The 23,960-nt window shown below is 38.0% G+C and overlaps 1 protein-coding gene across 2 annotated transcripts in view; it reads right to left on the reverse strand.

The window, feature by feature from the left end:
* Window positions 1-23,960, reverse strand: part of LOC131078920 (superoxide dismutase [Fe], chloroplastic) — a 133,922-nt gene that overhangs the window by 38,364 nt on the left and 71,598 nt on the right. The window contains exons 2-5 of one of the 2 annotated variants that reach the window (XM_058016757.2): window positions 15,398-15,475; window positions 15,000-15,188; window positions 13,145-13,316; window positions 12,882-12,949 (exon numbers count right to left, since the gene is read on the reverse strand). In XM_058016757.2, coding sequence (XP_057872740.2) covers window positions 12,882-12,949; window positions 13,145-13,316; window positions 15,000-15,188; window positions 15,398-15,475 — 507 coding nt within the window. Of the gene's footprint in view, window positions 1-12,881; window positions 12,950-13,144; window positions 13,317-14,999; window positions 15,189-15,397; window positions 15,492-23,960 lie in introns of both variants that reach the window. The other variant, XM_058016758.2, reaches the window with a different exon arrangement.

The following is a 23,960-nucleotide window of genomic DNA, read 5'->3' on the forward strand; positions in this document are numbered from 1 at the left end:
TCCATGCAGCACCGCACTCTCCGATGATGAAAGGATGGAGTTGCCAATTGCTAAGCAAGATGGATCGGTCAATCAGACCAAGGCAGCAAATAAATTTGTTATCCCTGCAACTGATGAGAACAGTGTTCAAGAGGACGATCAAGGGAGCTTTGTGGATCAGCCACAGGTTGAAGAATAGTTCGCAACACCCCCACAAATGGACGATGCAGTCCAAGAGTCCGTCGAGGATGTTTTTGAGGGCCAATTAATTGAACAATCCCTGCTGTTTGAGGAAATACGGATAGAAGTGCATAAGGCTGCATTGTTCACACGATATGAAGATACACCAGCAGACGATGCACCCCTCTTTCCTGAGTTTGAGTTCGGTTTTGAGATCAACTATCAGCCTACACCACCTAATGAAAAATCTGATGCTGATTTGCACACTTTGGACGCTATCGAGATGCTGCACCACCAATGGCGACCTCCTGATACAGCTACTGAAACCTTCCCGTCGTACAACGCACCGTGCAAAACTCTGCATGACTCGGAAACCTGCCAGGTTGTTTCTTTCCCTCTTGCTGTTAATTCTGAAAATTTTGCGTTTAATTTTGAATATTCTGGAAAAATAATTTTGCCCGATGTCCTGGTTAAACCTGAGAGTGGCCAACTGAAAATTTTCTTTTCAGAGTATAAAGACAAACCAGCCAAACTGAGAACTGTTCCCACTGCCCTGTTACTGCTGCATATACTGAGAAATCACCCCGGGTCGGGAATGCATGCATATAGTCCCCCTTTTTGTGCAGTCGGTCTTTTCTTGTACATAGTTAGTCTAGGTTTTATTTCCTGTTTTGTGAATAGTTTGTTTTCTGTTCTAGCTTAGATTTCCCTGTTTTCTGCTTTAGTTTAGTTTGCTTTCCGTAGTGTAGGTGTCCTTTCGGAAGGGGTTGTCTCCCTGTCAGTTTTTGAAGGGGTTTGTTTGCTTTTCCCAGCTCTGGTGTACAAGGTCAGGAAGTTTTTTTCCGGCTCATTTCTTGGATGCCGACTTTGGTAGAGCGCCTAATTGACGGTTGCCCCCGTAGTCAGTCCATTTTGGTTTAAGGCTTAGTCAGTCTAAAAATTTAGTTGCTTACTGCGTCTTGTCACCAACGTTGTGATCACTGCACTTTTAAACGCTTTTAAACGCTTGAGTTTGTCGTTTTATCAAAGGGAGGTCACTGCAAGTGAAAAAATTCTGAAGCTCTGCTTCAGCGACCACTGTAACGCTCAATCCCACGTAGGCTTTACTGCTTACCAGCCAAGGTGAAAAAATGAAATAAAAGAGAAAAATCAAGAGAGAAGAAATTGAAAAGCAAAGAAATATCAAATTGCTTGGCTTTGGGAATGCAGACACCTCTGCCAGTTTTCAAAAAGAAAATTTATCGCAAACAGAGCAATCTCTGTGAGCTTATAGGCGATAACTTCGCCGGGGCTATAGATGCTTGCTGGCAGCGGGGCTCTATCCAGGTTGCTTTTGGAGTTAGAGTCGCTCTACGTAACTTGCATTAACTAAACAATGATATCTCAACCTTCTTTAGGCTTGAATGAACTTCACTGCACACACTCGATTTTTCAAGGTTGGTGACTTCATTCAGTTTGCGACCTCATTTTTACTTTGAATCTGTCTTCTGTCATTTGGGTTGTTTTGTGGGGTATATACCAGAGATTCTCGGGTTCGATCCGGATTGTCATCCTTGAAATGTTCAGGAACATTTCCCAGCCGAGTCGCCATTTGTTGTGCGAATCGCACACCCATCCCCGTCTTGGACAGGGACCCCCAGTTTGTGCCTTTCTGTCATGATCCTGAAATTTGGCTAAGTCTGGAATTTCCTGATCCTGAAATTTGGCTAACTCTGAAAAACTGAGGAAACCTCCAAAAGCTAGAATTTGCAATATAACTCCTGGAGGGCCGAAACCACTCTCAAACATCTTGAAAGTATATATGGAATATAACTTAAAGTATAAGACTTATACTTAAATGTTATATTCCATATGCTTAATTTCGGACCCAAAAGCCAAAAGTTGAAAAAGTTGAAAGTGTTTCAGGTCCGAATTTCACTTAAAGCACCAATTTCGGACCCTGGGCCAAAAAGTGAAAAAGTTGATAAAACTGGCAGGAGGTCCGAAAAAGTGAAATGTTGCAAACGTGCCTTCAGGTCCGAATTTCACTTAAAGCACCAATTTCAGACCCTAGGGCCGAAATTCGAAGTTTCTTCTAAATTTCCAAACGCGTTTTTAGGTTCGAAAAGTGAAAACGCGATTTTGCGAAATATGTTACAAGGTCCGAAAACCACTTAAGCGCCCTCATTTTCGGACCCTCGGAGGTAAATGGAAAGTGCGTCGAGTTTAGGAAACACAAAAAAAAAACGCGTTTTAGATCCGAAATTTACCAAAAGCGCTTCAAGCCCCGAAAATCGTTTAAAGTGTCCATTTTCGGACCATGGGGCGAAATCGAAAAAGGTATAAAGGTGCGAAATCCTGCAAAGCTCCTCCAGATCCGAAGTTTGCCTTGGACACCCATTTTCGGACCCCAGCCCCGAAATTTTAAAACTCAGAAATTTGTAAATCGCCTTCAAACTCCGATTTTGTAAACATGTTTGGGTCCGAAGTTCACTTATATTGCAAAAGGTGGTTTAGCTCCGAAAATGAGAATTCGCCAAAAACGTGAAAGCTCTGAAAATTCGCCTTAAGTCCCATTTTCGGACCCTGGGGCGAAATGTTTGAAAATCGCGATTTTGCAAAATATGTCATAAGGTCTGAAATTCGCCTTAAGTCCTCATTTTCGGACCTGTTGTGACGTTTTCACACATCGCCCCATTGCAAATGGGGACCCATGTTTTTTGCTTTTTAGGGTTTGTCTTTTTAGGTTTTTTAGGGTTTTGTTAGTTAGCCTTTGCATTTTGAGTGTCGCCCAGGGGATCGCATGGTTAGCAAGTCCGGCTTAAGTGATGCCCTAGTCCTGAAATGTGGCTAAGTCTGGAATGTCCTGAAAATTTGGCTAAGTCTGGAATGTCCTGAAAATTTGGCTAAGTCTGAAGTCCTGACCCTGAAATTTGGCTAAGTCTGGAATGTCCTGATCCTGAATTTGACTAAGTCTGGAAACTAAAAAAACCTCCAAAAACTAGATTTTGCAATATGACTCCTGGAGGTCTGAAACCACTCTCAAACATCCTGAAAGTATATATGGAATATAACTTAAAGTATTCTTCTTTCTTATACTTAAATGTTATATTCCATAAAAATTATCCTGATAGAGAGTGCGAAAAGTCAAATTTCGCTCGTGTCCTTCTCCAAGGGTCCAGAGCGAAAAGCGCTCCTGTCCCTCTCCAAGGGACCAAGGCGAATCGCTCGTGTCCCTCACCAAGGGACCAGAGCGAAAATACTTATTTGAGCCATTCCTGACCGTGTTTGGACGAATCGAGACATCAAAGGCATGGTGAAGGACGAAATGAGCATGATAGAGCATCCAGACTTGATCAAAAACAATGAAATGATGAAGTTTTTACCTAGAGGGTCAAATTCGCTCCTGTCCCTCACTGAAGGACCAGAGCGAAGTTCTTCACAAGACAAAATTCAGGCAAAGATCGAGTCAAGTTTACGTTTGAAGGCAAGGAAGGAGGCAAAATGAACGCGTTTAAGATAAATTGACGATTATGAAACGCCAACAAGGGACCAAAATGCTTAAGTTCGCTCCTGTCCCTCAGGGAGGGACCAGAGCGATTTTTGTCTAAGATGATTTTCTTGCCCAGTTTGAGTGGATCCCAAGGCATGGATAAGTGAAAAGGTACGTTACGAAGCCGTTGAAGGTAGTTTTTGAAGGTGACAAAGTGAAGTGAAGCATACAAAGCCAAGATCGCTCCTGTCCCTCTCCAAGGGACCAGGGCGATATGATGATTATATTGCCGTCCCTCCAAATTCAAGACAGTCCAAGGCGAAGAACAAGGTGGCAAGGACGTCTTAAGGCATCTTCGTCAAGCACAAAGCATCAAAGGTCATCAACATTGAAAGATTTGCTCTAAAATATCCTAATTCGCTCCTGTCCCTCAGGAAGGGACCAGAGCGAAAATTGCATAAAGGCATAAATTTCGAAAGTTAAACAAGCATCAAGCCACCAAGAGGAATCAAGGGACGTCATTTCACGCATTGAAGGTAATGGCAAGTTGAAGAACGCAAGAACAAACTCAAAACCTTGAGGATCGCTCCTGTCCCTCTCCAAGGGACCAGAGCGATGTTTATTATATTGGCCAATTCGTGCAAAAATCACGTAAGGTCAAGGTTTTGCAAGGTCGTATGAGGTCCAAGGCATGATTAGAAGGTGATATACAAAGACTTCAAACGTTAAAAGATCCTTAAATTGAACACAGAAGCTATATCGCTCCTGTCCCTCTCCAAGGGACCAGGGCGATTTGCTTAGGATCCTTCATTTTTCTTCAAATTCATGCCAAGTCAAGGTTTTGCGGGGTCATACAAGGTCTAAGATGTCTTTTGAAGATGATATACAAAGGTTTTTGACGTCAAAATGTTATCAATTGAGCCAAGGAGCCTATATCGCTCCTGTCCTTTGGACAAGGACCAAAGCGATTTCTATTAAAACACTCATGCTCCTTCAAAATCAAGACAATGCAAGGGTGGGCAAGGTCGAGGACGCCATTTGAAAGATAATGAACGAGGAACAAAGGTTGAAAGGTGGCAAATTCTAGCTAGAACACATGGATCGCTCCTGTCCCTCTCCAAGGGACCAGGGCGATATCACATCTTAAAGACATTCCTTCGCACAAACAAGTCAATCAAACTTGAAGGACCCAGCTAAAATGTCGATTTGAACGTAAGGATCAAGATTTTGGACATCAAAAATGCAAGGATCAAGACCAAATTGATGGATCGCTCCTGTCCCTCAGTCAGGGACCAGGGCGATGAGGTACGTATTATTTCATTTTCAAAAATTTGGCACTCAAACACATTTCTTTAAATTTATTTTAAATGCTAAAATCGATGGATTGCAAATTTAATTAAAAATGGCATTTAAAATTTGCGCTTGATATTTATTAATTATTTTTGCCTTTATAAAAATCGAAATTTATTAATTTAAATAATAAAGGCATTTAATAATTAATTATTAATTAATAAAAATCAAATGGGGCGCTTGATTTAAAATTTGTTTCATTTTACAAGGGTCGGCCTTTTAAGTTTATTTTAAATTTGTCTTATTTACCAAAGTCGGCCTAAGATCAATATGAAGGTAAGCGCCTATAAAGGGAAGGTGGTTTATTCATTTCAAATCATCATTTAACATCCTTCATTAGCATGCGATTTGGAGAAGACAAGGAGGTGCGAAATTGTCATTCAAGAGGAGGGCGCAGACATCATCAAAGGAGTGCGAGCTTAGTCTCAAGTTGGGCGAACTTGCCAAAGACCACGTCAAAGACTCCAAGGGTGGCGAATTGATAAAGAGGACGTTCATTATCCTTCAAGATCAAGTCAAAGGCTTCAAATTTTAATTTTGCCTAGGCGATTTCATTCCTTGTTTTGCATTCTAGAGTTAGTTCTCTAGTGAGGTATGGCGATTTGGTTTTATTGTTTTAATTTTGAATTTTTGATCGTCATTGCCTTAATTTTGAATTTTGAAAATTTGTTTTCCCTTAGCTCAGTCGTTTTTAGGAAATGATAACTCAAGGATTTATGAAGTTTCCTAAAAATTAATCTAATCTATGTTATATATTGGAAAATCATGTTTCTAATTTTGAAATGTTGTGTAGGCATCAAATGGAGATCTCATCAAGGAAAATCAAGCCGGATCAAGGACGGTCTTCGCCGGGACGATCAAGCCAGGACAAGGGCAACCCCTTCCAAATCCAGCGTTCCAAGGCGAGGTACATCATCATCCTACACATCAAGGACACATGGAGTTAGGACAAGGGCTCGTTGAAGAAGCAAATAATTTTAGAAGAGTTAATCAAAGATAACTTCTCAATGCTACCAAATTGAGTATCAACCAAGTGTCAGATGAGGTGGCATCCCAGTAATCACTCCTCCAGTCAGTGTGGTCCACCTTAGCATGTCCAGATTCAATGTACTTAACTCATGGAAGGTGGCACAAACTCCGATGTACCTACCCCGGCTATCCATTGGTCGATTTTTCTAGAGAGGACATGTGTCCAAGCAATACAATTTTATCATTGGTCAAGCATTAAATGTTATGTAATGGTTGTAACAAACCCTAATTAGGGTTTTCATTGTAAAATCTTGGCCATTGATCTTGAATTGATCTAAGCCATCAAATTGTATTGTGCGCACTATATAAGCCCAGGCATTTCATTTGTAAAGGCTAATTAGCAATAAGTTAGAGATAGCATGTAAATAGTTGGAAGAGTTAGAATATAGTTGATAGAATAGCAATTAGAGTAGAATAGGAGGACAAGGCAAGAAATTGTTGCCATTGATTGTAAACAAACTCCATTTTCATTGAAGTAATGGTGAAATATGTCGTTTTCTTGCAATTTGCATGGTTTCTTGTTGAGTCTTCAATCTTAGATGGTAGATGATTAGATGAATGGAGGAAATGTGATTGATTGATGGTGGAATTCGTATATCCATACTACTAGCAGTTTGTTGATTGCAGACTTGCCTTGCGTAGTCAACTGGAATCGTTCAGCCTAAGCTCAATTTCAATTTGTTGCCTCTTCATTGATATGCATCAACTTGGATGGTATCTATGCCTGCGGTGATGATTTGAACATCATAAAGCTTCCCTTAGAAGATCGCACTAGCCTTGTGTAGATGTTCCATTGATGTCAAAACAAGATCTAGTTAGAGTTTCATCAAAAAATCAAGTCATTGCTCCTACATTCTTAGCATTAGGATTAGATCCTCTCTTCGCCCTTATCCTTTTTCCATTTTTTTTCAAATCTAAGTTAGTAAGAGCCTGTGTCCAGCAAAGCAGATCGGAAGTTCAATCATCACATGTAAGTCCCCTTGTGATCCCAGCAAATCACATCATACCACTGGAGCTTGTCCACACGTAGAGACCCTACATCAAAGAACCTTGGAGTCTACCTAACTGATCCTTTACGCGAATCTTCAGCAGTTAGAGACTATTTTCTCAAGAGAGGATAAGATACCCTTAGGTATTTTATTCTGTGTTAGGCTGTGTACAAAATACACGTCAACAGGACCCTGGGGCGAAATGTGAAATATGTGAAAAACGTGAAGAGTTGCAAAGTGGCCCTTAGCTCCGAATTTGCCTTTAAAATTCGCAAAAGTTCAAATGCTCCGAATTTGCAAAGAATGCCAAAGGTCCGAAGGTTTTGCAAATTTCAAAGGTGCCCTCCGTTCTCCGAAATTTACCAGAAAAGCATGAGAGTTAGAATTTTAAAATTTGCAGAAGTTCTCCAAACCTCCAGAATCGCGCCATAAACCCATTTAAAACGTCCAAGACTCCAAAGGTAAAATACGCAGAAGTCAAAGACCAAGGATCAGATTTCACAATCGAAGAGAAAGAGAAGCATTTTCAAGATACATCTCGCAAAGAGCTTCTCAAGCCAGACGCCATTAAATTTAATGTTTGTTAAAATTAGATTATTTAATTTTTCAAATTAATTTAATCAAGTGAAATTGGTTGATCGCAGGACGTCATCGAAGAACCAGGAGAAAGACCTGAAATGCAAATCGAGGAAGGATCGCAATTCAAGGCCAGGCGCTGAAGATTGGAAAAGAAAGATACAGGAGCGCAAGAGCAACCGAGCATTGGGAACCGTGCCATTGAACATAGATGAAGTCCACTGACGAAATTGGAGGCAAAAAGCAAAAGGACACTCTGAATGCTGCAAGTTTATGCATTCTCGAGAAAAGGAGACACAGCTGGATTTAAGTCCAGAAATTCAGTTTTAAAGCTGAAATTGCTTTATTGTAAACTGCCTATGGCTCCCGTGCAAGATATTTTTGTGGATAACTATTCCCAACCACCAAGAAGATTGGATAGACTTGAATTAAAGCCAAATAGTGGCAGGTAGATGAAATAGTTGCTGGTTGGATAACTGAGAATTAATTCGGCATTGGTCAAGGCTGTCAGCTTCTGGAAGGCAGATCAGGACCCTTGGATGCAGTCCATCCTGGCCTCTGATTCAAAATTGTAATATCGATAAAAGGCAGAGGCCTTTCTTTTGTGAAGGGTTAGATTGTTAGAGATTGAGAGATTGTTAGAGATTGTTAGAAATTGCTAGATAGTTAGATTTTAGAGTTAGAATAGGTTAGATCTTAGCAGTAGCATAGAGATGCTGCAGGAATTGTTGTAATAGGCAGTTGAGATCAATATATGAACATTGATTTGGTGTTTATTGTCTTGTTTTCATCCTGTTTGCATGGTTTCTTTCAACATTTTAGATAGATCTTTCTATTTTGGGTGTGCAGGTATTTGATAGATTCGGGCTCATACCACTGAGGATATACTGATTGTGTATCCTTTTGTGTGGTTAACCTGAGCCTTCGATTGTGCTTAGTTCAATTGCAGGTGTCCGTCTGAGCTGCGCCAGAATTGGGTGCTTAGCCGTGCGTCTCCAATCTGAAAATCTTCCAAGTTCCTTTGAAGATTGCACTGTTCCTGCAAGGTTGTGAGCCATTCTGGCCAAGCAGGAATTGGTTATGTGGAATCCGTCTACCCGCATACCCGTGTTGTTAGTTTTAGATCTCCTAACCCTTTCCTTTTGCTCTTTATTGCATAATTCGAGAATCACATCAGACTAGCTTGTTGCCAGTTAAACGTAAGTCCCCCTTGTGTTTCCAGCATAAACACATCAAGCCACTGAGAGATCCCGCAGTCAAGACCTGACAAAAGAAACCTTGAGGTAGTCTCCTTTGATCAAACTTAAAAAACAGCATTAGAGACTTCCTTATCTCAAGAGAGAGTAGGATAATCAGTCGGCTATTCTATTCTGCGTTGGCCGTATGGAGTTTGCAGCAATGCGATTTCATCCACGTCAACAGTATGATATGCAAAAGGAAGAAAGGCAAAAAACGAAAGAAGCCATAGCAGCTGCAATGAATCCCACATTGTCCACTTCGGGTCCCCTTGGTCGCACTCGTGGAAGCCCAAATTTATGTCAACCACTTTCATCTTTTGGTAACAATGAGGGTAAGGTTAGTGAGACTCCTCTTAGATCAGACCCTAATTACTTTTTTGCACGCAATGTTCCAGGAGCACAACCTTCACTTGAAGGTACAGGATGGAATAGAGAGAAGCATGAGCAAGCAAGGATAGTAGCAAGAAACTTTTGGTATTAGAATAATTTACCTTTCAATGCGGCGAACAATCCGTATTGGGAAGGTTTGGTTAATGCATTTATAGTTGCAGGTAAGGGGTTTAAGGCCCCAACAGGTAGAGACTTCAATGGGCCATTGACAGAGCAAGCCGTCAAAAATACACAAGTTTTGGTTGATGATCAAAAAAGATATTGGAGGAGAAAAGGATGCAGTATTTTATCAGATGGATGGACGGATAGACGGAATAGGACTCTCCTCAACTTCTTGGTGGTTTCAAATGGTGCAATGGTATTCCTAAAGTCTATTGATGCCTCAAATGAAATAAAAAATGCAGAAACTTTGTGTAATCTATTGGATGGGGTGATCCAAGAAGTTGGAATTGAGAATGTTGTCGAAATTATCACGAACAATGCAACTGCATATGTAGCTGCATGTAGAATGCTTATGGAGAGGCATCCTACAATTACATGGAGTCCTTGTGTTGCACATTGCTTGGACTTTCTGTTAGAGGACATTGGGAAGATTGGATGAATGAAAAGGGTGGTTGAAGATGCAAAAAATGTCACCAAATTCATCTACAATCATACTTGGGTCCTTGCTTTGATGAGAAAACAAACAAATGGCAAAGACCTTGTGCGGTCTGGAGTGACATGATTTGCTAGCCACTTCCTCACTTTGCAGAGCATTCTTGGTGTCATTCCTCATCTTAAGCAAATGTTTGTGTCTGATGCTTGGTTAGAGTCTGCATAGTCCAAAAGAGCTGAAGCAGAAAAGATTGTAAGCATTGTTTTTGATGAATGGTTCACCAAAAGTGGAGAGGAGTAAATTGGGGTAAGTAAAAAACACAAACATAAACTTTATACAACTAATCTATTTGCTGTTTTTTTTAGGGGTTAATTTATACTAATTTAAAATTCGTTTTCATTTTTTTAGGTGACAGAACCTTTGGTAAGGGTTCTTCGTATGGTGGATGGAGAGGGCATGCCAATGGATTTCATTTATGAGGTAATGGATAGGGCCAAAGAGGCCATTTCACATTACTATGGCGGAAATACAAGCAAATGTGAAATCCTTTGGTGCATCCTTGATTGTAGGTGGACAAACCAACTCCACCAACCGATACATGCCTTGGCCTACTTCTTGAACCTGAAATTCTACTTCTCTCATTCTTTTAGAGTTGATGAGGAGGTCATGGCAAGTGTTGTTGCATGCATTGATAAGATGGCACTTGATCCTGAGTTGAGAGACAAGGTTCTTGATGAGTTGGAGGTGAGATTTGACATTTGCTATATCTTTATTTATGAATTTGGAAATGTTCAATGTTGAGTTTGACTATCTATTTATGAATTTGGAAATGTTCATTGTTCAAGATCTACAAGAGTGCAAAGGGGAGACTCTTCTCTTCACAACAAGCAATTGATAGGAGAGGAAAACAACAATCAGGTAAAAAATTTAGTTAAATAGTACAAGAAAAAAACTAGAAACTTGATTTTTACATTTTTTTCTCAATTTTAATATTTCTAATTGTATTTTTGTAGATTTATGGTGGGAGAATTATGGTGTTGGCACGCCTAATCTTCAAAAGATAGCCATCCGTGTTTTGTCCCATTCATGTAGTGCTTCTGGGTGTGAACAGAATTGAAGTTTATTTGAGAGCATTCACACAAAGAAGAGAAAAAGGTTGACATAGAAGCGCCTCAATGATCTCGTCTTCATTCGGTACAACCTTCGCCTTCGCACTAGAAAGGTGGAGGGTGTTTCACATGAGGCCATTGACTTGGATGAAATTGACCCATATGGTGATTGGACCATCAATGAACAAAATGATGGTGATGATGTCCTTCTTACTGAAGAAGATCTTGTAGAAATAGAGAAAGGAGCAGCTCAAGAAGCAGAAGTAGCAGGATTGGATGAAATGGAGGAAGATGAAGATGAGGACAAAGATGAGGACTTTGATTTTGAAGAAGAATCATCTCACCATTTAGATACCTCAACACCTACTACTACTACTACTACTACTAGCTCAAGGCTTGAAAAATTGAGCTATATTAGGAGAGAAAAGAGGAAGATGTACTCTTCTCTTTAGTTTGTTGTTTTTCACATTTGGACATATCATTATATGTAATTTTGTAAACATTTATAAACTTAGGCTTCTATTATACATTTTAAACTTTGAAACTACGAGTATGAATGATGAAATTTCAAAAATTGAGTGTTTAGAGTTCATATGACGTGCAATGTTTCAATTATGGCTCTTATGTTCTCTAAATGCACTAATTTCTTTTTGTTTTTTTTGTAAAACTACATTTTTTTTTTGCCTAGTCCTTTCCTGAGTTTTTGCCAAGTCTGAGTCCAAGTCCAATTTTTGGGCTGCCAAGTCTGTGGCGAGTCCAAGTCCTCAAACTTTGATATCAACAATAAGTGATATTTTCAAAGACAAAGAGAAAATTGTTTCGTCACCTTTGAGTCCTTAAGCTTTTGGAGACCAAAAGCCTCCCAATTGCAGAGATGCAAACCAAATCATGTATTTTCAATTTTGTAATTCAATTAGGTTGATATAAGGAGACTTACTTTGTTATTTGTATGATCAATAAAGTATTCTAAGATATTCTTGCATTCACTTCATGAAGCAAGATTAGCAAACAGACGTGCAGAGGTTGAACAAAGACAACAAACAAATGCAGGAGTGATTGAGCATAATTCAGACATCCTAGGGTCCACAGGCGACGTGGACACAATTTACAATGGCATAAACCGCAGGTGCCAAATATGTTACTTGCCGAATTAATTCAATGCACTAGGTGAAAAGCAGACATGTTTGGCATAAGCCAAATCCACCCCATATAAGACAAAAAACAAGGGTGGGAATCCTAAATGGAATCCAAAAGATTTCCTGTTTTATCTCTTTGTGGGAAAAGGTGTTTAGAGTCACTGTCTCATTCAATTAATAACAGATTTGTATATATATTTAATATAGCCCCTGCAATCATGTATTTCTTATTTTGCTGTTGTAGGATATGCATACAACTGAATAGACCAGTGAAGCATGTTGTTTGACCTAATTGTCTGAGAAGGGCGAGCTTGAAGAGCAATGCAGAAGTGCTGTGAAATTCCCATGGCATTCTTGGAGGGCTTGTAAATTGTGTATGATGATACTGTAGATGAGAAGGCACAACCCCATTATTCTGACAATTCTTCACATTAGATTACTCCCAGGTAGATTCATGTATTGCTCATCTCTTTTGTATATTGTCTTCAGTCACTTAACCATTATACAGCAATTAATTCATCAAAATTTGAAGGATAAATTTTTATATTTTATGCAAAGCACTTTGAGGACAAATTAATTCTACCAAATATCTAGCATATTAAGATTTGTGTTCACTGTCGGAAATGGAGTCGCTATCCTAATTACACATCTGTAAGTGTAACTAAGAAACATAAATAAAAGAAAGAAGTGGCATTAATAACTTGATCTGAACACTCCATAGTTTTTGGCAGACGAATCATTCCATGTTGATTATAAATTTATAATAGAGAAGGAAACATCAGGTTTTTAATATTCCTGCCAAAATTAAAAAGCAAATGGCTAACAATGTGGCACTCACCACATGACCCCACACTAGAGGGTTCAGAGCATTTGGAGTTTTCTCAATTGCAAGTTTATCATCTTTCACTGCAAGAAAAAGTTACTAGATGAGAAACAATAGGCTTAATGCATTACGAATTTGAGAAAAGTAAGGTTAAACATGCCTTCCTCCAGACATCACAAAAGTAAGCTTTAGTATGCTTCCAACAATGATTAGGTAACCTAAAAATTACAAATGGCAGCAGTATATATAAAAAATGAATAATTAGGCATTGTACTCACACACAAGCCAAGCCCAACCAGAACCAAATTGTGTAGCTGCAGCTTGCTTGAACTCTTTGAGAAATTCATAGTATGAATCAAAATCCTTTTCAATAAGTTCCAGGATCTCTCCTTTTGGCTTTTTCCCACCTTGAGGTTTCATGCATTCCCAAAAGAACTCATGGTTCCAGGCCTGGAGTCACACAAAGCTACAAAAAGAATTAATGTACCAGTATAGACGGGTATGTTATCGAAGAGAAAAACTAATGAAGTCAAGGCAGTATATAGCAAAAATTATGTGTATTAGACCAGGGTTTTGGAACTTAAACTACTAGATCAAAAGTATAAAAATCAACTGAGAATATCATAAATAAAACAATAAGATAAAAAGCTCCCTTCATATACAATTGACCTCCAACTTTTGAAGTTTCTGATATTAAAAACTAGATTTTCACAGGTAGACATAACAGTAACATGCATCTGAGTAAAGTTCTAAACTTTTTTCATTCCAACATTTCACATCTCCTTTGATACTCCTCTTTCAACTTTTAGTATTGTACAAGTAACCTCCTCTAATTGAAACTTCTAGCATTTTATTATGGCATCCTTCTAGCATTGATATGGATTGCTCACATATCATAAAACCAGCTATTTACACAAAAAAAATCAATACATTCTAAATTCCTGTTAAAAAATACCTCAAAGAGTTTTTGAGGGTGCTGCCACATATAAAAACTAGCAACCAGTACCACCATATACAGATTTACTTTTAACCATTAGAATATTACTTATTGGTTATGTATTACATTGATCTTTATTATGTTTCATTATCCCCTCAATTTAAATAAATAATATTTGGGCAAATATATATTGATATCATGTCAATGCAATTGCATCAAACATTTGATGTGATCAAGTATTTAGATCTGTTACAAGGGGTAACTGCCATGATGAACTCTAACTTGTTTTAGAGATCAACCACAAAAATTAATTTGGATTTTGACAAATTATCCATGGCAGTGCTTCCCCTCTACATACTTCATGGCTTTAATGAGAGACATAGTCTTTGTTATATATTTCATTATTAATAGTATGAATTGGGAGGACTGGTGTACCTAGTCATTTGCAATATATCCATACAAATACATCACCCTGTCATAAAGCATTGCACACATGAAACACAGGAAAGAAAATCATCAGAGCATAGATTGAGATTTCAAAGATCCTTAAGCCATCAACTTTAAAATCATAGCATATAAGGGAGGTAAGTAGGAACATGCAAGCCCAAATTTTTTTTTTGAAAAATAAAGTCCAATTACTTACCTCATATCAAATTGTTATCTTCTCATAGATATTAAATATTTTGAATGAAGCAGCATAATTTAAATTCACAAAAACTACCAACAGTTTGAACAATTATTGAAAACAACTCTGCACACCAATTCCAATTGTACTAGGTCCATTATGTGCTGATTATTTAGTTTTTAACAGATTTTACAAAGGATTCTCCTCACTCTCCATTAGTTTCCATTTACTTTTTGATGTGCATTTGATGCATAATTTGTAATCTTGCTGATATATGTCTCAGCAAAGCAATGGAAATACACTTCTCTTTAAAGAAATAATTCTATTTTAATAGTTTCCTGGGTAGCCATAGATAGTATAAAATTTTCCAGTTTCTTACCTAAAGGCTAAAATAAATTACCATAAGCAGTAAGCAATAATTATTAAAGCTATGACCGAATTCTGATTCACTTGCATCTTACTCCATTGGTCTTCACATACATAGCAACAAATGCCATCACAAATTCATCAACTCAAATCTTAAACTTAATTTTAAAAGGAAATGTACAGTTTATATGAAATATATGAACACCTGAGCAGCACTGTTGAATGCTGGTTGAGGATCACCATTGTTATATGTTTTCTTGATAATCTCTTCTAGCATACAGTTTTCCAACTCTGTGTCCTTGATCAGATTGTTACAGGTATCAACATAAGCTCGATGATGTTTGCCCCAATGGAATTCGAAAGTCTGTTGGCTCATGTGTGGTTCTAATGCATCCTGCCAGTGAGACATGATAGCAGCATTGAGCATGATTCACACACAAGTAAAAATTTGGACTAAGATACAACAAACTGATATTTTAAAAAGAATCAACAAAAATATGACAAACATTTTCCTTTCTGTTTCAAGGAAGAAGATAGCAAGAAACTGTTGTAAAATGATTTAGGAATGTAAGCTAGATGCACTCTTGTACTATGGTAACGTACAAACTTGTAGGGAGGAGGCTTCAGTTCAAGAAGTGCCACTGCTCGCGAAGCAGTTCGAAACTTTGGCACCGGTCCTCTCTGGCAGTCAAATAATCTGTCAGAAGATGGTTAATCAAAAGAAAATGTTGAAAGTAAAGAAATTTACAAATGCACATTTTTGTATAAATAATTTATGTTCAGACTAGAGCTGCTGTTTCAAAAATTAAAAAAGAACAATGAAATATACAAAACAGCTTATCCTTTATTAAATTCTATCAAGACAGGATTCAGCTCAATTCCATTATGGAATATGTCTTGTCTATCAAATTCATGATACACTGGATGAAGAAGAATAAATACAGTAATTTAAAGAAAGACAGAAAGGATAGCTTTGAAATACAACCAAAACAAAACAAACCTTTCTTGCACAATGATTATGCATTGGCTTTCTCACTATGCTAAGTAATTTGTTAAAGGAACCCCATTATCAAAATGTACCTTGACTACTGATCAAAGTTGAAAGCAATCCATAATATGAGAGATGACAACCTTGCCACTATATAGCATAGTAGTAGCATTATATTTGTCATTTACAAACCACTCTGACAGACACTCTTTCCAATTTTACCCAAAAGAAATACTATACGAAAAATATCATAACATGGTCTCATGATTGTAAGTGAAGGCACACTTTTTAAATGTAAATTTATTTCAACCATCAAAATGAACACTCTATTTATTGCAAATGGAAGGTTCTCGTGAGCTAGCTGCTTCATCTCTAAAACTATGACTGAGAATGAAATTCTATTCTCTCATTTCCTTCACAATATGTGTAATCACTTTAAATGGCGACTCCTCCATTGTGAATTTCTGTTCTTAAATTCCCTTTCATTTTGACAGTAATGCTCTGCACTTTCACTCTCACCTCTCAGTTTGACTGAGGACTCCTACCCTGCAATAAAACCTAATTCTGTTTCCATGTCAAAATTACGTTTTAGATTTTCTTGCTCAAATCCTAGTATTTAAATGAGGCAGTTCTATCTACTGCTGGTCGCAATTCCAAAGCAGAGAAAATCCACCTCAATATGAGTTATGCCCAAAAGCATCATCTGCCATGTCAATGTGAACTGAAAATATACAGACAATCATTTCACAGGAGAGATACAACCCATTTTGATTGTGATATTTTGTGAAGAGCTAACAAAAGTCATCCATGTGTATGAGATTTTAGGAATACAACCCAAATTGGGTATATGCACAAATGTTGTAGCTGTCCTGACAACAAGGGGCATTTTCCTTTAGGATCAATCACAAGAAAATCATCAGCTTGATGTAATATCATTTATTGGGCGTCAATTGTATTAGTATCAAGTCAATCTTCATGATCAATAGTTCACAAGAAACCGTCTCATATTAGCATGAATAACTCACTTGGCACTAATTGAATATATGTGGTGATCACACAAGTGAAGCACTATGATTCTAGGCATCAAGCATTCTTAACCATGGAACTTCCCTCACAATTGGACCCACTCAGCTTGCCACCACATTTGCAAAACCTTATTGATAAGACTATTTATGGCTGGTAAAAAGAATATTTTCTAAGGACAACTCTGAAAATGAATTGTTTCAGACTTACCAGCACCTTGCAAAGTAGTAAAAATCCCTGAAAATGATCAAAAAATGATTTAAAAGTGTCTTCCAAACAAAATCGCCAAAGTTGACAAGTGGCTGGAAATGAAGTTTTTCTGAGGACAGCCTGTAACAATGGCGTCTCAGACCTATAACAACTTAAAAAAACTCTGAAAATGCACTGAAAATGCCTCCAATCAGCCTTTAGACAAAATCGCCTTAGGCACAAATAAGCTGTTAACGAAGTATATATCTGAAAATGTCATGCACAACCAACAATGGAGGTCGAAAGATCTCAGCAATGGAGGGAAATAACAGGTCTGAGAACATCAACCAGTAAACTTCCAATAATGGCACCACACACCAAAGAGGAATATCACCAAAAATGGAGGTAAAAAACCCCCAAAACAAAAAATGTCTTCCTCCCAAAAATGGCGCCACCTCCCAAAAATCGCCTAAGTCTGAAAAATGAAGCTTCAACACACTCCAATGGCAGCCAAGAAAAATCGCCTTGGGCTGGAAATGAGGAAAAATGGGCAACAAAACAATCTTCAACCCAATGTGTTAACTTGACACTTCACCAAAAATTCGCCAGCTGGAGGAGAAATCGCTTTAGCAAGCACACACCTTGCAAATATAATAATATAATAATGCTGGCCTCCTTTTAAACTTGCTTTCACCCTCAACTTTCACCACACAAGCAATGTGGGATAAAAAACTTGTACTTATACTTGCCTGGCAAAAACCGATTTGCTTCTAGAAGGTAAAAAATTATTAAATGTTCATTGCAAATCATTTATTAATTGTTTTTGTTTTTTTAAATAATCGTTGCACTTCATATAAACATTTAAATTTTAGGCTCATTTATTTAAAATATTTCAAAATTTAGATAAAAAATGACCAATAGGGGAAAATCGATTATAATTGGGATAAAAATCCCAACAAAATTCATTAAAAAATCATTAAATATCCCCTTTGGGGGAAAATCACCCCAAGTAGGGGTAAAAATCCCTATAAAAAATTCATCAACTTGCACAAAAACGGGTCCAGGGGAAAATCGATTCGGGTCTAGAATCAAAATTCCAACTTAAACTTCATCACTTAGCACAAAAATCCTCCTAGGGGAAAATCGACCCCTGTCTGGACATTCATCCGAACACAAAAATCATCAAAATCATTCCTAGTGGAAATTCGCCTAGGGTCTAGAATGAATATCCGCATAAAAATCCACAAAATCTCGTCACAAAAATCTTGGTGGAAAACCGATCCATGTCAAGAATCATCGTAAAAGTCATCTGTAACCTTATCCACACTCCCAGTGGAAAAATGAAGGTAGTTAGGAAAAATCCCAACACTTAGTCAAATTCTCAGTCATCTGGTGGAAAATCGCCCCAAGTATGGATTTTGAATGGTGGAAAAATAGGGCATGTCTCGATTCTAGGGGAAATTCATGTCCAGTCTGGATTTTGAGTGGGGGAAAATCATGGATAGTCCGGAATATGAGGGGAAAAGCACCTCTAGAGTGGAATTTTGACCTTTTGACCTTTTAACCCTGAGAATATGGATTTTCATTCGGAAAATGATGATTTTTCCACTCAAAATCACTAGGAAACTTCAAAACTCAATAAAACTCATCTGGACTTAGGCAAATTCATCAAAAATTTGAGCGAAGCACAAGGAAACCTATCGGGATAAAGTGAAAAATCAACTTGAATATCTTCCTAGGAGTGAGAAAACAACTCCAAATGGTCCTAAAATACCTTAGCACTTAAAAAATCATCGACGAGGATGTTCAAAAACACGTTAACGCTCAAAAGGTCGACACTTAGACACAATTAGGATCATTTAAAATCTCAACTTTACGTGCTTGATCCTATAACTTCAAAAACCCTAAACAACAATAGGCATGATCTAAATTCCGAGACTCGGGCACGGGAAACTCAAAATTGCCCACTATGCTGCCAAAACCCTAAACTAACCAACACGGAAAGCAGGAAAAGAGGGGGTCCCCGTTTGCAATGGGGCGATGTGTGAAAAGGTCACAACAGATCCCTATCATCCAGCTTCCATTTTGCCTCAGGTATCGAATCCCTCAATCAGATTTGATCCACCTTCTTTTCTGTATCAAATTTTCGATATCTTTAGGCCTGCAATACATTTCTATCTTCAGGTTTGCAATTCATTTCTGCACCCTATTTCTTGTTTGGATTGGAGGGCACATGGTAGTTTTGGATGTTTACTTTATATCTTATGTTCATATCCTAAGTCAAAACTTTTGTTTTACCTTTCACAAAACAATTTTCCAGAAAACATGAACATGGATATCTTTTGATTTGATCTATAGCATTCTGGAAATGTATCAAGTAATCAGAATTCTGGCACAACCCGATTTAGAAAAGTCAGACTTATCTGCCTGAAATTTGTATTTCATATTCTGCTCTTGTTTGCTTGTGTATTTTGCACCTTTGTAATTTACTTTTGCCCTTTTATGATCTGATTTTGAATTTTTCTTTACTTGGCTTTATTTGAATTTAAATCTCCATTTAAGTGACACATTCCTAACTTCAAAGGCCAGCTTCCTTATCTTTAGCTGTACACCTTGCAAGGAAATGGCGAGGTGGATGTTTTCTTTTAAAAATGCCTTAAAACTTTTACCTTCTTTCCAAAGTTTTGGTGGGCCCAAGCAATGCGTGGCAAGGAGAGGGAGAGGCATGTTAGGATGTTGTGGGTTGAAAATGAATAGTGGTAAGAAAAGGTGGATACGGGGGTTCTAAGAAGTGTTGTGGTGGGAGGTAGGAGTTAGGAGAAGGAAGTAAAGAGGTAAGGAAGGCGGTAAAAGGGGGGAGGGGGGGTGTAATGTCCCCATTTTTGGAGGGAGAATAATTAATTAATTAAATTCATTAAGTTGTCTCAATTAATGATATTTCTCAAGGATAGCTTAATTGATTATTTTAATTAAAAGTATTAAGTTAATTATTTATGAAGTTACCAAATAAATAAAAATTAAAAGGAAACTTTATATTTAATTAATTTAATAAAGTGACTTAAATTAATATCATATCATAAAAGTCACTTGAGTGAAATAATATTATTTTAATATTATTTCTAGAAGCTTCTTGAAAAGATGGAGAAAAAGTATAAAAGGTGGTCAAGCTAAGCTTCTAATCAGGAAGAAATTGATATTTGATTTGAGATTGTTTGGTGACGAGACCAACTAGGGTTTCTGCCATTTTCCAGCCATTGGGAACGAAAACTCTCAATTGGTAATGCGATTTTGAGGTTGTGAAATATCATCCGAATTATTGCTAGTGGTGGGCTTCATTCAGAAATTCAACTTGAGCATATTGAGGATTCATATCATTTTTTAATGGACGTCGATCTTGCATACCATATTCAGATTTTTGCTTGTATGGCCTCATTTGTGCATTGTTTCTTTGTGGGTATTTGAGTATTCATCTTGGGAGAGCTCGGCAGTCATTTTTGAGTATTTTGGAGTAGCTATCAGGTTGCTGATAAATAATTACAGTGGTCTGATATACTACAGCAAGGGCGCCATTGGCAACATATTTTTGTTCATATCTCATCATTGAAGCATCCTATGGTTTTGGGCATTGTTGCATTTTGATCCTTTAGTCCTACCAATCGTTTCAAGTGCCAAGAGGTGGAGTTTAATTGCTGCGTTTTTTTATCTAAAATATTGCCAGGCAAGAACAGGGGCAGCTGGGTGAAAGCATCGTTTGGCCTAAGAGGAGTTTATTTTGGCTTGGTTGTTGATTGCTACATCTTCTTCATCATAGGCGCTTCTATAACCAGGTTCTTTATGATTTTTGAAGTTGATTTGCATTGTTATCATTTATATCAGATTTGGCATTGTATTGAACATTCATTGTAAGCCAAGAGTCTTGGCCATTCATATCAGCATTGTGCTTGATGATTGCACTCAATAAAGGAGGGATAAGTTGCATGCCATTTGTTTGATGTAATGCTTATATTGATTGAGCTCTAGATTATCATATGAGAATGCATGCCAAGTGTTTGTCATAATTCCTAGTTGTTGTAGATGCATATTTTCAGTCACTTATATGCATGTAAAGGTAGAAAAGGGTTGGCATAGCATGCTGAGACTTTGTTGCTCAATCTTGCATCATTAGAAGCATTCAAAGACATCATTTGCAACATTAAAACTCATAGCATAACAATCAGAAATTTGTATCAGCAAGTACATTTCATGTATAAAGACTGTTTGACAATATCCCTTGAGCCTATCTTTAGCATTTTGAAGCCATAATCAGCAAGGGATATTGCGGGGGGGTAGAAGGTGATAAGGGAGGGGTTGGGTGTAGAGTGTAGGGGGTAGTTAAGGGGTTGATGGTAGGTTAGGATAGGTAGGCTAGGATGGGGTGGGTTAGGATATAGGAAATGGAAATTGGAGAATATAAGATAGGATGATGTGGGAGGATGGAGGGGTATAAGAGGATAGTAAAGGAAGTTTAGGATACATTGGGATAAAGGTAGGAGATGGGGATAGGTAGGTGAAGGAAAATGGAGGGATAAGGGATATGAAAGGGTAGCAAAGGAGGTTTAGGATATAAGGTGTATGAGATATGAGATATAGGTTAGAAAGTGGGAGGTGAAGAGATAGAAGAGATAGGTGAGATGGTAATGATAAGTGAAGGTAGAGAAGGGTAGGAAAGGGAAATAGAAGAGGTGAAAAAAGGGAAAGGGTAGAAGATGTAGGAATGGAAAGTATGAAATGTAGGATGGATGGAGAATGGGAGAAGGTGAGGTGGTAGAGAAGTGATCAAGTTTTGGCACCCACTGGCAGTGCTGGGAGAGGCAGGTCGGAAGCTTGGTTAGGCAAAGGAAGTGTTGTGCTTGACTTCATCCTAAAGAGAGAGAGCTTTGTCTTGATTACATCTTAGCAACTTGGGATACTACACTTCTTCAAAGTAAAGGCTAACAGCTAAAAGACTCAACAATTATCCTAGAAAGCAGAAAAAAGTGGGGGTCCCCATTTGCAATGGGGTGATGTGTGAAAACGTCACAACATGACATTGACGGACAAACTTCGTATGCATCTCCCACGATGAAGAGAAATTGTAACCCTTGCTTTTTCTTCTTCTTCTGAATTTTGTCATATATTGTCAACTGTCTTGTTACCTCTAGTAGAATTATTTTATCTGTTGGGTACCTTGGTAACCGAAGAGGATTGCCATCAAACCCTTGGACTCTGATATACGTGAACTTGAGAAATTGGATGAACCATGCACCATACTTTTCAACCAATTTTCTAGCTTTTGAGGATAACCTCTTGTGAAAACCTCCTTGTAGACTCCTAACAATATGCATAGAAAATGCATTGTTCACTCTCCTATAATGAATGGTGTTGGTCAATTGTAACTAAGGAAAGCATTCATATACTTGAAATTTCCTTCACCTTGTCCAATCATCCCCTAGCATATGAGTCCATCATACTTCTGAATTCTGGCAATCATGTAGACTAAGTATGAACTCATGTAGAAAGAACAAGTTTTCTCCAAGTTCCTCAGGTGCTCATCCAAGTTGTCACTTATCAATCTAGACCAGTCTATAGCTCTAATTCCCTATATAACTTCTACAATGTAGAAAAACATCCATGGTTCGTAGGTGTAGGCATGTTGACTTCCCATGAGTCTGTTCATCAAGACCACCAGATCATTGTACTCCTGCCTGAAGTCCATTTTGATGAGTTGTTTGGGCAGTTTAGAATGATGAGGCTTAGGCTTCTCCATCCACTTGTGATTGACAATAGCTGCACATTCATCTGCTCTTACATGGTAGAACTTCAATGCTTTCTCTTTATTCTTATAGTCCATGGAATGGTACGTGGTGATTCCAAATGCCTCTGAGATCGCTCCTAGAGTGAGGTTAGCCAGTAACTTGTAGTCAAGAGTTGTGATCGTTCTTCTCTCTAGATTGTAGTGTTTCACACATTCAACAATCGACTTTGGACATTGGATGCAAGGAGGAAATCTAGTTGCAGGGACAATTCCACTCTGGACCATTGTTCGCGCCACTACTAAAGGAACTACGCCATCATGCCCAAACATCCTTCACCTGAAATCTTCTAAGTTGAATGTCCTGAAGTTGATGTCGCCAACATTTTCCCACTTTGACTAGATTTTGGACTCAAGAAGAAATCCCTTCATCTCCTTCTTGATCAATGCCTATTTGGACTCAGCTACAACCTTGAGTTCCACCATTCATTTTCCTGGAATTCCAAGGATAAATAATGTTAAAATTATTTCCTTTTTAACTTGGAAATTTTATCAATCCATTCTATGGTTAAATCTGTTGTCGCAAGGATTAATAAAATATTAATTCAAAATTCTTGAATGCAAGGAAAAATGAACAAGCCTATAGCGTGATTTTGGTTGGAATGACTGCATACATGGAATTCCAAAAAATATAAATAAATAACTAACCTTGCCAAGAAGAAATTCCAAATTTTAAAATAATGAAGAAAAAACACCTTGGTCAAATACACTCCAAATTACCCCTTCTCTCCAAAGTCGCACCTACTCTTTTGGTTGTGAATTTCCAAGTTGTGAGGTTAAACTGAATTACCAACTTACCTTTATAGGTAATTTTGCCTCTTGAATTCCCACCTCTTCACCTTATTGGTTGACCAAAGGAGAAAACAATCGGTTTCATTTAGGGTTAATCAATTTTGCTCAAGAAAACTAATTAATTTTCTCCATGTGTGGACCCAACGCCCCAAAATCATTAAAAAAAGCATTAAAATATTAATTCTTTATTGCTCCACGTTTCATATCTTCCTTGGGCAGGTCTTAGGCATGGTGAAGGATTTTGTTCTTGTGGAAAATTCTTCCTCCGAGGAGAATTTGTACTCCTAGACGCACTTTTGGCCCGGTGGAGGATTTTTGCTCTCACGGAAAATTCCTCCTCGGAG

The sequence above is a fragment of the Cryptomeria japonica genome, chromosome 2 (assembly GCF_030272615.1).
Source record: "Cryptomeria japonica chromosome 2, Sugi_1.0, whole genome shotgun sequence".
Classification (NCBI taxonomy): Eukaryota; Viridiplantae; Streptophyta; class Pinopsida; order Cupressales; family Cupressaceae; genus Cryptomeria; species Cryptomeria japonica.